Source organism: Scyliorhinus canicula, chromosome 11 (assembly GCF_902713615.1).
Source record: "Scyliorhinus canicula chromosome 11, sScyCan1.1, whole genome shotgun sequence".
Lineage (NCBI taxonomy): Eukaryota > Metazoa > Chordata > Chondrichthyes > Carcharhiniformes > Scyliorhinidae > Scyliorhinus > Scyliorhinus canicula.
In genome coordinates, this window is record NC_052156.1 from 1366580 (window position 1) to 1386201 (window position 19622).

Genomic DNA, 19622 nt, shown 5'->3' on the forward strand with positions numbered 1-19622 from the left:
CTCAATGCTGGATTCCCGCACCACTGCACACCTCTCAATGCTGGATTCCCGCACCACTGCACACCTCTCAATGCTGGATTCCCGAGCACTGCACACCTCTCGATGCTGGATTCCCGAGCACTGCACACCTCTCGATGCTGGATTCCCGAGCACTGCACACCTCTCGATGCTGGATTCCCGAGCACTGCACACCTCTCAATGCTGGATTCCCGAGCACTGCACACCTCTCAATGCTGGATTCCCGCACCACTGCACACCTCTCAATGCTGGATTCCCGCACCACTGCACACCTCTCAATGCTGGATTCAAGAGCACTGCACACCTCTCAATGCTGGATTTCCACAGCACTGCACACCTCTCAATGCTGGATTCCGGAGCACTGCACACCTCTCAATGCTGGATTCCCGCACCACTGCACACCTCTCGATGCTGGATTCCCGAGCACTGCACACCTCTCAATGCTGGATTCCCGAGCACTGCACACCTCTCAATGCTGGATTCCCGCAGCACTGCACACCTCTCAATGCTGGATTCCCGCAGCACTGCACACCTCTCAATGCTGGATTCCCGCAGCACTGCACACCTCTCAATGCTGGATTCCCGCACCACTGCACACCTCTCAATGCTGGATTCCCGCACCACTGCACACCTCTCAATGCTGGATTCCCGAGCACTGCACACCTCTCAATGCTGGATTCCCGAGCACTGCACACCTCTCAATGCTGGATTCCCACAGCGCTGCACACCTCTCAATGCTGGATTCCCGCACCACTGCACACCTCTCGATGCTGGATTCCCGAGCACTGCACACCTCTCAATGCTGGATTCCGGAGCACTGCACACCTCTCAATGCTGGATTCCGGAGCACTGCACACCTCTCGATGCTGGATTCCCGCAGCACTGCACACCTCTCAATGCTGGATTCCCGCAGCACTGCACACCTCTCAATGCTGGATTCCCGCAGCACTGCACACCTCTCAATGCTGGATTCCCACACCACTGCACACCTCTCAATGCTGGATTCCCGCTCCACTGCACACCTCTCAATGCTGGATTCCCACAGCGCTGCACACCTCTCAATGCTGGATTCCCGAGCACTGCACACCTCTCGATGCTGGATTCCCGCAGCACTGCACACCTCTCGATGCTGGATTCCCGCAGCACTGCACACCTCTCAATGCTGGATTCCCGAGCACTGCACACCTCTCGATGCTGGATTCCCGCAGCACTGCACACCTCTCAATGCTGGATTCCCGCACCACTGCACACCTCTCGATGCTGGATTCCCGAGCACTGCACACCTCTCGATGCTGGATTCCCGCACCACTGCACACCTCTCGATGCTGGATTCCCGAGCACTGCACACCTCTCAATGCTGGATTCCCACAGCACTGCACACCTCTCAATGCTGGATTCCCGAGCACTGCACACCTCTCAATGCTGGATTCCCGAGCACTGCACACCTCTCAATGCTGGATTCCCGCAGCGCCGCACACCTCTCAATGCTGGATTCCCGCTCCACTGCACACCTCTCAATGCTGGATTCCCGAGCACTGCACACCTCTCAATGCTGGATTCCCGAGGACTGCACACCTCTCAATGCTGGATTCCCGAGCACTGCACACCTCTCAATGCTGGATTCCCGAGCACTGCACACCTCTCGATGCTGGATTCCCGCACCACTGCACACCTCTCAATGCTGGATTCCCGAGCACTGCACACCTCTCAATGCTGGATTCCCGAGCACTGCACACCTCTCGATGCTGGATTCCCGCACCACTGCACACCTCTCAATGCTGGATTCCCGAGCACTGCACACCTCTCAATGCTGGATTCCCGAGCACTGCACACCTCTCAATGCTGGATTCCCGAGCACTGCACACCTCTCGATGCTGGATTCCCACAGCGCTGCACACCTCTCAATGCTGGATTCCCGAGCACTGCACACCTCTCAATGCTGGATTCCCGCAGCACTGCACACCTCTCAATGCTGGATTCCCGCAGCACTGCACACCTCTCAATGCTGGATTCCCGCAGCACTGCACACCTCTCAATGCTGGATTCCGGAGCACTGCACACCTCTCGATGCTAGATTCCCGCAGCACTGCACACCTCTCGATGCTAGATTCCCGCACCACTGCACACCTCTCGATGCTGGATTCCCACAGCATTGCAAGGCCCCCCCCACCACCCCGGGCATCGCGCCACCCCAGCCCCGGGCATCGCGCCACCCCCTCCCCAGGCATCGTGCCACCCCCTCCCCAGGCATCGCGCCACCCCAGCCCCAGGCATCGAGCCACCCCAGCCCCGGGCATCGCGCCACCCCAGCCCCAGGCATCGTTCCACCCCAGCCCCGGGCATCGCGCCACCCCAGCCCCGGGCAATACCTCTGCCAGGTAACGGTCGTGCTCCTTTTCCGTCAGGAAGTCGATGTCACGGGAGGAGATGATTCCAACCAATTTCCCGCCAAGTTTCCCGGTGTCTGTGATGGGAATTCCACAGAATCCGTGACGAGCTTTTGCTTCAAACACGTCCTGCACCTTTTCCGAGGGGCTCATAACCACGGGGTCCGTGATGAATCCCTGCTCGTATTTCTGAAAGAACATTGGAAACATGGAGACAAATCAGACCATTAAATAAACAAATCATTTCACATCAAAACCAACAGCACAGAAAAAGCAAGTTTACTGGAGTGAGATTCTGATCCTGGAGACACGGCTGGAACTCAACAGAAAACAAACTTCGACAAACTGGAAAACCCCCAACTACTGATCCACAAACTCCCCACTCTGCAATCTCAAACCCTCAGCCTCGCCCCAACACCTTGGCTTCCTTCTGATAACACACCCAAATCTCACCCAGCCCCATGGACGCTGCCTGCATGGCCCAGCCCCATGGACACTGCCTGCATCACCCAGCCCCATGGACACTGCCTGCATCACCCAGCCCCATGGACACTGCCTGCATCACCCAGCCCCATGGACATTGCCTGCATCACCCAACCCCATGGACATTGCCTGCATCGCCCAGCCCCATGGACATTGCCTGCATCACCCAGCCCCATGGACACTGCCTGCATCACCCAGCCCCATGGACACTGCCTGTATCACCCAGCCCCATGGACACTGCCTGCATGGCCCAGCCCCATGGACACTGCCTGCATGGCCCAGCCCCATGGACACTGCCTGCATCACCCAGCCCCATGGACACTGCCTGCATCACCCAACCCCATGGACACTGCCTGCATGGCCCAGCCCCATGGACACTGCCTGCATCACCCAGCCCCATGGTCACTGCCTGCATGGCCCAGCCCCATGGACACTGCCTGCCTCGCCCAACCCCTGGACACTGCCTGCATCACCCAGCCCCATGGACACTGCCTGCATCACCCAACCCCATGGACACTGCCTGCATCGCCCAGCCCCATGGACACTGCCTGCATGGCCCAGCCCCATGGACACTGCCTGCATGGCCCAGCCCCATGGACGTTGCCTGCATCACCCAACCCCATGGACACTGCCTGTATCACCCAGCCCCATGGACACTGCCTGCATGGCCCAGCCCCATGGACGTTGCCTGCATCACCCAACCCCATGGACACTGCCTGCATCGCCCAGCCCCATGGACACTGCCTGCATGGCCCAGCCCCATGGACACTGCCTGCATCGCCCAGCCCCATGGACACTGCCTGCATCACCCAGCCCCATGGACACTGCCTGCATGGCCCAGCCCCATGGACACTGCCTGCATCGCCCAGCCTCATGGACACTGCCTGCATGGCCCAGGCCCATGGACACTGCCTGCATGGCCCAGCCCCATGGACACTGCCTGCATCGCCCAACCCCATGGACACTGCCTGCATCACCCAACCCCATGGACACTGCCTGCATGGCCCAGCCCCATGGACACTGCCTGCATCACCCAACCCCATGGACACTGCCTGCATCGCCCAGCCCCATGGACACTGCCTGCATCACCCAACCCCATGGACACTGCCTGCATGGCCCAGCCCCATGGACACTGCCTGCATCGCCCAGCCCCATGGACACTGCCTGCATCGCCCAGCCCCATGGACACTGCCTGCATCACCCAGCCCCATGGACACTGCCTGCATCACCCAACCCCATGGACACTGCCTGTATCGCCCAGCCCCATGGACACTGCCTGCATCACCCAACCCCATGGACACTGCCTGCATGGCCCAGCCCCATGGACACTGCCTGCATGGCCCAGCCCCATGGACACTGCCTGCATCACCCAACCCCATGGACACTGCCTGCATGGCCCAGCCCCATGGACACTGCCTGCATGGCCCAGCCCCATGGACACTGCCTGCATCACCCAGCCCCATGGACATTGCCTGCATCACCCAGCCCCATGGACACTGCCTGCATGGCCCAGCCCCATGGACATTGCCTGCATGGCCCAGCCCCATGGACACTGCCTGCATGGCCCAGCCCCATGGACACTGCCTGCATCACCCAACCCCATGGACACTGCCTGCATCGCCCAGCCCCATGGACACTGCCTGCATCAAGGCCCGTGCTTCGATTATAAGATCATAAAAAGTAGCAGGAATATTCCATGTGACCCCCAGAGACTGCTCCACAGTTCAATGTTATCCAGCCTTTCGACTATTTTCCTGGGCATTCTATCAATTCCCTCAGTAGGTTTTTTGAGTTTTTGAATTTAATCCAGACAAATGAGAGGTGATGCATTTTGGAGGATTAAATCTAGGCGCGAATTATACTGTAAATGGCAGAACCCACAGGAACATTAACATACAGAGGGATCTGGGGTAAGTTTTTCCACACAGAGTGTGGTGGGTGCTTGGAACGCGCTGCCAGAGGATGTGGTGGAAGCAGCACATCAGCAACATTTAAGAGGCATCTGGATGGGTCCATGAATAGGGAGGAAATAGAGGGATACAGACCGAGTAAGGGCAGAAGGTTTATTTTAGTTTGTGCTCAGCATAGGCTTGGAGGGCCGAAGGGCCTGTTCCTGTGCTGTACTTTTCTTTGTTTTAAGTTGAGCTCACATTTTTCCAAAGACAGGAATCCAAACATCCCAATCCTTTCCTTGGAAGTGAAACTCCAGAATTCTGGAACTGCCTCATTAACCTGACGGATGGGAATCACACTGAGCCGGCATTCCAATCTGTACCTTCACTTTCCGCACTTCATTTGCCTGGAACTCGGGGGTACAGTTATGGTGAATGAATCCAATTCCTCCCATCAACTAGGGTTCAAAAGAGAGAAGAACAGGAGTTAGCAACAATACTGCCCACACACTCAGAGCAACAATACTGCCCACACACTGAGCAACAATACTGCCCACACAGTGAGCAACAATACTGCCCACACACTGAGCAACAATACTGCCCACACACTGAGCAACAATACTGCCCACACACTGAGCAACAATACTGCCCACACACTGAGCAACAATACTGCCCACACACTGAGCAACAATACTGCCCACACACTGAGCAACAATACTGCCCACACACTGAGCAACAATACTGCCCACACACTGAGCAACAATACTGCCCACACACTGAGCAACAATACTGCCGACATACAGCAACAATACTGCCCACACACTGAGAGCAACAATACTGCCCACACACTGAGCAACAATACTGCCCACACACTGAGCAACAATACTGCCCACACACTGAGCAACAATACTGCCCACACACTGAGCAACAATACTGCCCACACACTGAGCAACAATACTGCCCACACACTGAGCAACAATACTGCCCACACACTGAGCAACAATACTGCCCACACACTGAGCAACAATACTGCCCACACACTGAGCAACAATACTGCCCACACACTGAGCAACAATACTGCCCACACACTGAGCAACAATACTGCCCACACACTGAGCAACAATACTGCCCACACACGGAGCAACAATACTGCCCACACACTGAGCAACAATACTGCCCACACACTGAGCAACAATACTGCCCACACACTGAGCAACAATACTGCCCACACACTGAGCAACAATACTGCCCACACACTGAGCAACAATACTGCCCACACACTGAGCAACAATACTGCCCACACACTGAGCAACAATACTGCCCACACACTGAGCAACAATACTGCCCACACACTGAGCAACAATACTGCCCACACACTCAGAGCAACAATACTGCCCACACACTGAGCAACAATACTGCCCACACACCGAGCAACAATACTGCCCACACACTGAGCAACAATACTGCCCACACACTGAGCAACAATACTGCCCACACACTGAGCACGGACTGACCACACACACTGAGCAACAATACTGCCCACACTCAGAGCAACAATACTGCCCACACAGTCAGAGCAACAATACTACCCACACACTGAGCAACAATACTGCCCACACACTGAGCAACAATACTGCCCACACACTGAGCAACAATACTGCCCACACACTGAGCAACAATACTGCCCACACACTGAGCAACAATACTGCCCACACACTGAGCAACAATACTGCCCACACACTGAGCAACAATACTGCCCACACACTGAGCAACAATACTGCCCACACACTGAGCAACAATACTGCCCACACACTGAGCAACAATACTGCCCACACACTGAGCAACAATACTGCCCACACACTGAGCACGGACTGACCACACACTGAGCAACAATACTGCCCACACACTGAGCAACAATACTGCCCACACACTGAGCAACAATACTGCCCACAGTCAGAGCAACAATACTGCCCACACACTGAGCAACAATACTGCCCACACACTGAGCAACAATACTGCCCACACACTGAGCAACAATACTGCCCACACACTGAGCAACAATACTGCCCACACACTGAGCAACAATACTGCCCACACACTGAGCAACAATACTGACCACACACTGAGCAACAATACTGCCCACACACGGAGCAACAATACTGCCCACACACTGAGCAACAATACTGCCCACACACTGAGCAACAATACTGCCCACACACTGAGAGCAACAATACTGCCCACACACTCAGAGCAACAATACTGCCCACACACTGAGCAACAATACTGCCCACACACTGAGCAACAATACTGCCCACACACTGAGCAACAATACTGCCCACACACTGAGCAACAATACTGCCCACACACTGAGCAACAATACTGCCCACACAATGAGCAACAATACTGCCCACACACTGAGCAACAATACTGCCCACACACTGAGCAACAATACTGCCCACACACTGAGCAACAATACTGCCCACACACTGAGCAACAATACTGCCCACACACTGAGCAACAATACTGCCCACACACTGAGCAACAATACTGCCCACACACTGAGCAACAATACTGCCCACACACTCAGAGCAACAATACTGCCCACACACTGAGCAACAATACTGCCCACACACTGAGCAACAATACTGCCCACACACTGAGCAACAATACTGCCCACACACTGAGCAACAATACTGCCCACACACTGAGCAACAATACTGCCCACACACTGAGCACGGACTGACCACACACTGAGCAACAATACTGCCCACACACTGAGCAACAATACTGCCCACACACTGAGCAACAATACTGCCCACACACTGAGCAACAATACTGCCCACACACTGAGCAACAATACTGCCCACACACGGAGCAACAATACTGCCCACACACTGAGCAACAATACTGCCCACACACTGAGCAACAATACTGCCCACACACTCAGAGCAACAATACTGCCCACACACTGAGCAACAATACTGCCCACACACTGAGCACGGACTGACCACACACTGAGCAACAATACTGCCCACACACTGAGCAACAATACTGCCCACACACTGAGCAACAATACTGCCCACACACTGAGCAACAATACTGCCCACACACTGAGCAACAATACTGCCCACACACTGAGCAACAATACTGCCCACACACTGAGCAACAATACTGCCCACACACTGAGAGCAACAATACTGCCCACACACTCAGAGCAACAATACTGCCCACACACTGAGCAACAATACTGCCCACACACCGAGCAACAATACTGCCCACACACTGAGCAACAATACTGCCCACACACTGAGCAACAATACTGCCCACACACTGAGCAACAATACTGCCCACACACTGAGCACGGACTGACCACACACACTGAGCAACAATACTGCCCACACTCAGAGCAACAATACTGCCCACACAGTCAGAGCAACAATACTACCCACACACTGAGCAACAATACTGCCCACACACTGAGCAACAATACTGCCCACACACTGAGCAACAATACTGCCCACACACTGAGCAACAATACTGCCCACACACTGAGCAACAATACTGCCCACACACTGAGCAACAATACTGCCCACACACTGAGCAACAATACTGCCCACACACTGAGCAACAATACTGCCCACACACTGAGCAACAATACTGCCCACACACTGAGCAACAATACTGCCCACACACTGAGCAACAATACTGCCCACACACTGAGCACGGACTGACCACACACTGAGCAACAATACTGCCCACACACTGAGCAACAATACTGCCCACACACTGAGCAACAATACTGCCCACAGTCAGAGCAACAATACTGCCCACACACTGAGCAACAATACTGCCCACACACTGAGCAACAATACTGCCCACACACTGAGCAACAATACTGCCCACACACTGAGCAACAATACTGCCCACACACTGAGCAACAATACTGCCCACACACTGAGCAACAATACTGACCACACACTGAGCAACAATACTGCCCACACACGGAGCAACAATACTGCCCACACACTGAGCAACAATACTGCCCACACACTGAGCAACAATACTGCCCACACACTGAGAGCAACAATACTGCCCACACACTCAGAGCAACAATACTGCCCACACACTGAGCAACAATACTGCCCACACACTGAGCAACAATACTGCCCACACACTGAGCAACAATACTGCCCACACACTGAGCAACAATACTGCCCACACACTGAGCAACAATACTGCCCACACAATGAGCAACAATACTGCCCACACACTGAGCAACAATACTGCCCACACACTGAGCAACAATACTGCCCACACACTGAGCAACAATACTGCCCACACACTGAGCAACAATACTGCCCACACACTGAGCAACAATACTGCCCACACACTGAGCAACAATACTGCCCACACACTGAGCAACAATACTGCCCACACACTGAGCAACAATACTGCCCACACACTCAGAGCAACAATACTGCCCACACACTGAGCAACAATACTGCCCACACACTGAGCAACAATACTGCCCACACACTGAGCAACAATACTGCCCACACACTGAGCAACAATACTGCCCACACACTGAGCAACAATACTGCCCACACACTGAGCACGGACTGACCACACACTGAGCAACAATACTGCCCACACACTGAGCAACAATACTGCCCACACACTGAGCAACAATACTGCCCACACACTGAGCAACAATACTGCCCACACACTGAGCAACAATACTACCCACACACTGAGCAACAATACTGCCCACACACTGAGCAACAATACTGCCCACACACGGAGCAACAATACTGCCCACACACTGAGCAACAATACTGCCCACACACTGAGCAACAATACTGCCCACACACTCAGAGCAACAATACTGCCCACACACTGAGCAACAATACTGCCCACACACTGAGCACGGACTGACCACACACTGAGCAACAATACTGCCCACACACTGAGCAACAATACTGCCCACACACCGAGCAACAATACTGCCCACAGTCAGAGCAACAATACTGCCCGACCACACACTGAGCAGCAATACTGCCCACACACTGAGCAACAATACTGCCCACACACTCAGAGCAACAATACTGCCCACACACTGAGCAACAATACTGCCCACACACTGAGCAACAATACTGCCCACACACTGAGCAACAATACTGCCCACACACTGAGCACGGACTGACCACACACACTGAGCAACAATACTGCCCACACTCAGAGCAACAATACTGCCCACACAGTCAGAGCAACAATACTACCCACACACTGAGCAACAATACTGCCCACACACTGAGCAACAATACTGCCCACACACTGAGCAACAATACTGCCCACACACTGAGCAACAATACTGCCCACACACTGAGCAACAATACTGCCCACACACTGAGCAACAATACTGCCCACACACTGAGCAACAATACTGCCCACACACTCAGAGCAACAATACTGCCCACACACTGAGCAACAATACTGCCCACACACTGAGCAACAATACTGCCCACACACTGAGCAACAATACTGCCCACAGTCAGAGCAACAATACTGCCCACACACTGAGCAACAATACTGCCCACACACTGAGCAACAATACTGCCCACACACTGAGCAACAATACTGCCCACACACTGAGCAACAATACTGCCCACACACTGAGCAACAATACTGCCCACACACTGAGCAACAATACTGCCCACACACTGAGCAACAATACTGCCCACACACTCAGAGCAACAATACTGCCCACACACTGAGCAACAATACTGCCCACACACTGAGAGCAACAATACTGCCCACACACTCAGAGCAACAATACTGCCCACACACTGAGCAACAATACTGCCCACACACTGAGCAACAATACTGCCCACACACTGAGCAACAATACTGCCCACACACTGAGCAACAATACTGCCCACACAATGAGCAACAATACTGCCCACACACTGAGCAACAATACTGCCCACACACTGAGCAACAATACTGCCCACACACTGAGCAACAATACTGCCCACACACTGAGCAACAATACTGCCCACACACTGAGCAACAATACTGCCCACACACTGAGCAACAATACTGCCCACACACTGAGCAACAATACTGCCCACACACTGAGCAACAATACTGCCCACACACTGAGCAACAATACTGCCCACACACTGAGCAACAATACTGCCCACACACTGAGCAACAATACTGCCCACACACTGAGCAACAATACTGCCCACACACTGAGCAACAATACTGCCCACACACTGAGCAACAATACTGCCCACACACTGAGCAACAATACTGCCCACACACCGAGCAACAATACTGCCCACAGTCAGAGCAACAATACTGCCCGACCACACACTGAGCAGCAATACTGCCCACACACTGAGCAACAATACTGCCCACACACTGAGCAACAATACTGCCCACACACTGAGCAACAATACTGCCCACACACTGAGCAACAATACTGCCCACACACTGAGCAACAATACTGCCCACACACTGAGCACGGACTGACCACACACACTGAGCAACAATACTGCCCACACTCAGAGCAACAATACTGCCCACACACTGAGCAACAATACTGCCCACACACTGAGCAACAATACTGCCCACACACTGAGCAACAATACTACCCACACACTGAGCAACAATACTGCCCACACACGGAGCAACAATACTGCCCACACACTGAGCAACAATACTGCCCACACACTGAGCAACAATACTGCCCACACACTGAGCAACAATACTGCCCACACACTGAGCAACAATACTGCCCACACACTGAGCAACAATACTGCCCACACACTGAGCAACAATACTGCCCACACACTGAGCAACAATACTGCCCACACACTGAGCAACAATACTGCCCACACACTGAGCAACAATACTGACCACACACTGAGCAACAATACTGCCCACACACTGAGCAACAATACTGCCCACACACTGAGCAACAATACTGCCCACACACTGAGCAACAATACTGCCCGACCACACACTGAGCAACAATACTGCCCACACACTGAGCAACAATACTGCCCACACACTGAGCAACAATACTGCCCACACACTGAGCAACAATACTGCCCACACACTGAGCAACAATACTTGCCCGACCACACACTGAGCAACAATACTGCCCACACACTGAGCAACAATACTGCCCACACACTGAGCAACAATACTGCCCACGCACTGAGCAACAATACTGCCCACACACTGAGAGCAACAATACTGCCCACACACTGAGCAACAATACTGCCCACACACTGAGCAACAATACTGCCCACACACTGAGCAACAATACTGCCCACACACTGAGCAACAATACTGCCCACACACTGAGCAACAATACTGCCCACACACTGAGCAACAATACTACCCACACACTGAGCAACAATACTGCCCACACACTGAGCAACAATACTGCCCACACACTGAGCAACAATACTGCCCACACACTGAGCAACAATACTGCCCACACACTGAGCAACAATACTGCCCACACACTGAGCACGGACTGCCCACACACTGAGCAACAATACTGCCCACACACTGAGAGCAACAATACTGCCCACACACTGAGCAACAATACTGCCCACACACTGAGCAACAATACTGCCCACACACTGAGCAACAATACTGCCCACACACTGAGCAACAATACTGCCCACACACTGAGCAACAATACTGCCGACATACTGAGCAACAATACTGCCCACACAGAGCAACAATACTGCCCACACACTGAGCAACAATACTGCCCACACACTGAGCAACAATACTGCGCGACCACACACTGAGCAACAATACTGCCCACACACTGAGCAACAATACTGCCCACACACGGAGCAACAATACTGCCCACACACTGAGCAACAATACTGCCCACACACTGAGCAACAATACTGCCCACACACTGAGCAACAATACTGCCCACACACTGAGCAACAATACTGCCCACACACTGAGCAACAATACTGCCCACACACTGAGCAACAATACTACCCACACACTGAGCAACAATACTGCCCACACACTGAGCAACAATACTGCCCACACACTGAGCAACAATACTGCCCACACACTGAGCAACAATACTGCCCACACACTGGGCAACAATACTGCCCACACACTGAGCAACAATACTGCCCACACACTGAGCAACAATACTGCCCACACACTGAGCAACAATACTGCCCACACACTGAGCACGGACTGCCCACACACTGAGCAACAATACTGCCCACACACTGAGCAACAATACTGCCCACACACTGAGCAACAATACTGCCCACACACTGAGCAACAATACTGCCCACACACTGAGCAACAATACTGCCCACACTGAGCAACAATACTGCCCACACACTGAGCAACAATACTGCCCACATACTGAGCAACAATACTGCCCACACACTGAGCAACAATACTGCCCACACACTGAGCAACAATACTGCCCACACACGGAGCAACAATACTGCCCACACACTGAGCAACAATACTGCCCACACTGAGCAACAATACTGCCCACACACTGAGCAACAATACTGCCCACACACTGAGCAACAATACTGCCCACACACTGAGCAACAATACTGCCCACACACTGAGCAACAATACTGCCCACACACTGAGAGCAACAATACTGCCCACACACTGAGCAACAATACTGCCCACACACGGAGCAACAATACTGCCACACACTGAGCAACAATACTGCCCACACTGAGCAACAATACTGCCCACACACTGAGCAACAATATGCCCACACCACTGAGCAACAATACTGCCCACACACTGAGCAACAATACTGCCCACACACTGAGCAACAATACTGCCCACACACTGAGCAACAATACTGCCCACACACTGAGCAACAATACTGCCCACACACTGAGCAACAATACTGCCCACACACTGAGCAACAATACTGCCCACACACTGAACAATACTGCCCACACTGAGCAACAATACTGCCCACACACTGAGCAACAATACTGCCCACACACCGAGCAACAATACTGCCCACACACTGAGCACGGACTGACCACACACTGAGCAACAATACTGCCCACACTCAGAGCAACAATACTGCCCACACACTCAGAGCAACAATACTGCCCACACTCAGAGCAACAATGCTGCCCACACACTGAGCAACAATACTGCCCACACACTGAGCAACAATACTGCCCACACACTCAGAGCAACAATACTGCCCACACTCAGAGCAACAATACTGCCCGACCACACACTCAGAGCAACAATACTGCCCACACACTGAGCAACAATACTGCCCACACACTGAGCAACAATACTGCCCACACACTGAGCAACAATACTGCCCACACACTGAGCAACAATACTGCCCACACACTGAGCAACAATACTGCCCACACACTGAGCAACAATACTGCCCACACACTGAGCAACAATACTGCCCACACACTGAGCAACAATACTGCCCACACACTGAGCAACAATACTGCCCACACACTGAGCAACAATACTGCCCACATACTGAGCAACAATACTGCCCACACACTGAGCAACAATACTGCCCACACACTGAGCAACAATACTGCCCACACACTGAGCAACAATACTGCCCACACACTGAGCAACAATACTGCCCACACACTGAGCAACAATACTGCCCACACACAGAGCAACAATACTGCCCACACACTGAGCAACAATACTGCCCACACACTGAGCAACAATACTGCCCACACACTGAGCAACAATACTGCCCACACACTGAGCAACAATACTGCCCACACACTGAGCAACAATACTGCCCACACACTGAGCAACAATACTGCCCACACACTGAGCAACAATACTGCCCACACACTGAGCAACAATACTGCCCACACACTGAGCAACAATACTGCCCACAGTCAGAGCAACAATACTGCCCACACACTGAGCAACAATACTGCCCACACACTGAGCAACAATACTGCCCACACACTGAGCAACAATACTGCCCACACACTGAGCAACAATACTGCCCACACACTGAGCAACAATACTGCCCACACACTGAGCAACAATACTGCCCACACACTGAGCAACAATACTGCCCACACACTCAGAGCAACAATACTGCCCACACACTGAGCAACAATACTGCCCACACACTGAGCAACAATACTGCCCACACACTGAGCAACAATACTGCCCACACACTCAGAGCAACAATACTGCCCACACACTCAGAGCAACAATACTGCCCACACACTGAGCAACAATACTGCCCACACACTGAGCAACAATACTGCCCACACACTGAGCAACAATACTGCCCACACACTGAGCAACAATACTGCCCACACACTGAGCAACAATACTGCCCACACACTGAGCAACAATACTGCCCACACACTGAGCAACAATACTGCCCACACACTGAGCAACAATACTGCCCACACACTGAGCAACAATACTGCCCACACACTGAGCAACAATACTGCCCACACACTGAGCAACAATACTGCCCACACACCGAGCAACAATACTGCCCACACACTGAGCAACAATACTGCCCACACACTGAGCAACAATACTGCCCACACACTGAGCAACAATACTGCCCACACACTGAGAGCAACAATACTGCCCACACACTGAGCAACAATACTGCCCACACACTGAGCAACAATACTGCCCACACACTGAGCAACAATACTGCCCACACTCAGAGCAACAATACTGCCCACACACTGAGCAACAATACTGCCCACACACTGAGCAACAATACTGCCCACACACCGAGCAACAATACTGCCCACACACTGAGCAACAATACTGCCCACACACTGAGCAACAATACTGCCCACACACTGAGCAACAATACTGCCCACACACTGAGCAACAATACTGCCCACACACTGAGCAACAATACTGCCCACACACTGAGCAACAATACTGCCCACACACTGAGCAACAATACTGCCCACACACTGAGCAACAATACTGCCCACACACTGAGCACGGACTGACCACACACTGAGCAACAATACTGCCCACACACTGAGCAACAATACTGCCCACACACTGAGCACGGACTGACCACAGGCTCAAATAGAACACTAGCAACACCAAAATCCACTGGAGCCATTCCATTTCAAACCCAGAACGGTGTTGGATTGAGGCAGTTTTGTGAGTATTTCACCTATAAAATTCTGCTGGTAATAAATGAGCTGGGGGGTTGGGTGAAAGACGGCTGGGTTAGCTCGGTAAACGCAACAGCAGATCACAAGTAACCAATACCAATCATAGGCAAAGTGTGGTAACCATGGAGACCTGACCAAGGATCAGTGATAGTCAGACCAACCTCAGAACCCCCACTTGCAGTTATGGTCGTCAGTGTCAGGAACACTGATTGTGAAGCAGCCTCCACTCCAACTTTCCCGAACATAGGGAATTGCTTCAAAAATCAACGTCCGAAAAGAGTGGAAATCAAAATCCACAACTCCAAATGACAAAATAGCAATTTGACTGCTGTGGACATTTCCCCATCTCAAATTCTGATGGTTTCATTTTGAATGGGATTTTCAATGTAAACACGATTTGTATAACATCAGAAATGGATATGAATAAGCTGCAGCCAGCTGTTACCAGATGCTGCACAAAATGGTGTTCCAGGTTCCTCTACCCTCTCAGGTCATTGTGAGAGGACGGGCGAGCGAGGCGGGGGGGGGGGGGGGGGGGGGGGGGGGGGGTGGCGTCCAAGAGGCACAGCCACAGTAACCTTGTCAGTCGCCAGGAACAGCAGCTCCTCCAAATATTCAGCCAGAGTCGCCAATGGCACAGAGCAGGAAATCAAAGAATATTCCTGGAATATTCAGTTTATGAGCAACTACATTAGATCTGGAAACAGTGTGAGAATATGAGCATGTGTGTGTGAATGGGTAGCAGGGTGTTGGGAACAGGATGTTTACATACCGCCATGGCAATTGCCATATTAGCCTCAGTCACTGTGTCCATTGGAGAGGAGACCAGGGGTGTCTTTAAGGTGATCTTCTTGGTGAGTGCCGAGGCAAGATCCTACACATGGAAACACAAAGGTAAATGACTGCTGCGTTGTAGAAATGATTCAGAGAATTATTCACTTTCAATTAAACCACCTCCTACAAGAGTGACTTTCAATGAGGTTCAAAGAGAGTCAAAGTCCTCCCTTCGGAGCCCCCCCATTTCACAAAACCCCTCCCCTCTACATAAACACCGCAACCCACCAGGTTAACGATGATTGACTAACAATTCAGAACGATGTGGAGATGCCGGTGTTGGACTGGGGTGAGCACAGTAAGAAGTCTTACAACACCAGGTTAAAGTCCAACAGGTTTGATTCAAACACCAGCTTTCGGAGCGCAGCTCCGAAAGCTGGTGTTTGAATCAAACCTGTTAGACTTTAACCTGGTGTTGTAAGACTTCTTACTGTAACAATTCAGAGAGTGAGATGTGATCTGGAAGGTGCTCCCCGAAAGGGCGATGGAAGCAGATTCAATCATAACTTTGAAAGACAGTTTGGAGAAACATTTTGACAGTGGCTATGGGGAAGAGAGGGGGAAAGAGCTAACATTTTGAGTCCAGATGACCCAAAGAAATGTTCGCTCTTTTCTCTCCCTACAGATGCTGCCAGGACCTGCTGAGATTTTCCAGCATTTTCTCTTTGGTTTCAGATTCCAGCATCCGCAGTAATTTGCTTTTATTTATTAAAGAGAAGGGGAAGGTTGGAGAAACATTGACAGTGGCTACGGGGAAAGAGAAGGGGGAGCTGGATTAGTTGGGTAGCTACTTCAAAGGGTCAACAGGGCATTATGGGCTGAATGGCCCCATTCTATGATTGTATCACTATTTTTTTCTTTTACAACAATTGCATCCTGAAGTTTTAGCCAAATACTCACCACTTGGTCAGAAGTGAAGTCGATGTACCCGGGCAGGATGAGGAAATCACTGGAAGAGCGAGAGAAGACCATCAGCAACATTTAATCAGCTCCTGCATCCACATTCAAAATCATTGTCGTCGACCACCCTCCATATAGCCATGGAGCTGGCTTGAAACATGGCATGGAGATTGGATGTGGGTTCAATCCTCACTGCAGCCTGCGATACTCTATCAGGCAGAATTTGGTCACTGCCTTGGGGAGGCACTGGGATAACTTAGCAATTACAGATCTGCTCATTGAGCCCAGTTAACCAGTTAGTGTCTCCTCCAACCCCATCACGATCTCCTTCAACTCCTTGCTTGCTCAACTGTTTATCCAACGTCCCTCTTTAATATCTTGGGGAGCGGGTTCCACATTCTCCTCACTCGTTCCCACAGGCATTGGGAAGAATGTGGAACAAAGAAATGGTGACCAACTAAATACATATTTCAGTTCTGTGTTCACAAAGGAGACGAATAACAAACCAGATATGTTGGGGAGCACAGGGTTTAGTGAGAGGGAGGAACTGACAGTGATCAATACGAGTAGAGAAATGGTGTTGGGAAAATTGATGGGATTGAAGGCTGATAAATCCCCAGGGCCTGAGAATCTACATCCCAGAGTGCTTAAGGAGGTGGCTCTGGAAATAGTGGATGCGTTGGTGGTCATCTTCCGGGATTCTATAGATTCTGGAACTGTCCCTGCAGATTGGAGGGCAGCTCACGTCACTCCGATATTCAAAAAGGGAGGTAGAGAGAAAACAGGGAATTGTAGACCAGTAAGCTTTACATCGGTAGTGGGGGAAATTCTAGAATTCATACTGAAAGATTTTAAAGCTGAACATTTAGAATCACCATTCAGACGTTGAGATCCCGCACCCAGCGGAGCCCAGTGGCTGGTGGGACCCACGTCGCAGCCACTGACACTCCGCAAAGAATTTTAATAATAATCTTGTCAGAAGTAGGCTTACATTAACACTGCAGTGAAGTTACTGTGAAAAGCCCCTAGTCGCCACATTCCGGCGCCTGTTCGGGTACACAGAGGGAGAATTCAGAATGACCAATTTGGGACTGTGGGACCGGAGCACCCGGAGCACCCGGGGGAAACCCACGCAGACACGGGGAGAACGTGCAGACTCCACACAGTGAGCCAAGCCGGGAATCGAACCCGGGACCCTGGAGCTGTGGAGCCACAGTGCTAGCCACTGTGCTGCCCGGGATGGTGACCCCGGGGCCGGAGACCCTCCCCCGGGACCCCTGACCTCTCCGGACACTCACTTGTAGGTCAGCCCCTCTCCGGCCCCGAACAGCTGGCGGCCGCTCTGCCCATCCTCCGGGACGTACCCGGTACCCCCGCTGATCAGGAACTGGGTCCCGGGGCTGCCGGCGCCGCTGCCCGAACCACAACCCGGACCCGAGCCCGAGGCCCCGGGCAACTGCTCCATCATTCAACACGCGGGAGAGAGAGAGACCGGATATCCGGCTCGTGGGCCAATCACCGGGAGAGAGACCGGATATCCGGCTCGGGGCCCAATCACCGGGAGAGAGACCGGATATCCGGCTCGGGGGCCAATCACCGGGAGAGAGACCGGATATCCGGCCCCCGGAGCCAATCACCGAGAAACAGACCGGTTTTCCGGCCACGGGGGCCAATCACCGAGAGACAGACCAGACATCCGGCCCCGGGGGCCAATCACCGAGAGACAGACAGGATATCCGGCCCCGGGGGCCAATCACCGAGAAACAGACCGGATATCCGGCCCCGGGGGCCAATCACCGGGAGAGGGGCTGGATATGCGGCCCCGGGGGCCAATCACCGACGGAGATACAGGATATCCGGCGCCCGGGACACACTATCCAATCAGAGCCTGA

The 19622-nt window shown here is 52.5% G+C and overlaps 1 protein-coding gene across 5 annotated transcripts in view; it reads right to left on the bottom strand.

Annotated features, from left to right (window-relative positions):
• The window catches only part of impdh2 (IMP (inosine 5'-monophosphate) dehydrogenase 2), a 43034-nt gene extending 23799 nt beyond the window's left edge, over positions 1–19235 (bottom strand). For 2 of the 5 annotated variants that reach the window (XM_038812084.1, XM_038812083.1), the window contains exons 1-5: positions 19029–19233; positions 17731–17779; positions 16769–16870; positions 5164–5238; positions 2388–2594 (exon numbers count right to left, since the gene is read on the bottom strand). In XM_038812084.1, coding sequence (XP_038668012.1) covers positions 2388–2594; positions 5164–5238; positions 16769–16870; positions 17731–17779; positions 19029–19198 — 603 coding nt within the window. In that variant the 5' untranslated portion in view covers positions 19199–19233. Of the gene's footprint in view, positions 1–2387; positions 2595–5163; positions 5239–16768; positions 16871–17730; positions 17780–19028 lie in introns of all 5 variants that reach the window. The other 3 variants (XM_038812088.1, XM_038812087.1, XM_038812085.1) reach the window with 2 other exon arrangements.
• Positions 19236–19622: the final 387 nt, after the last annotated feature.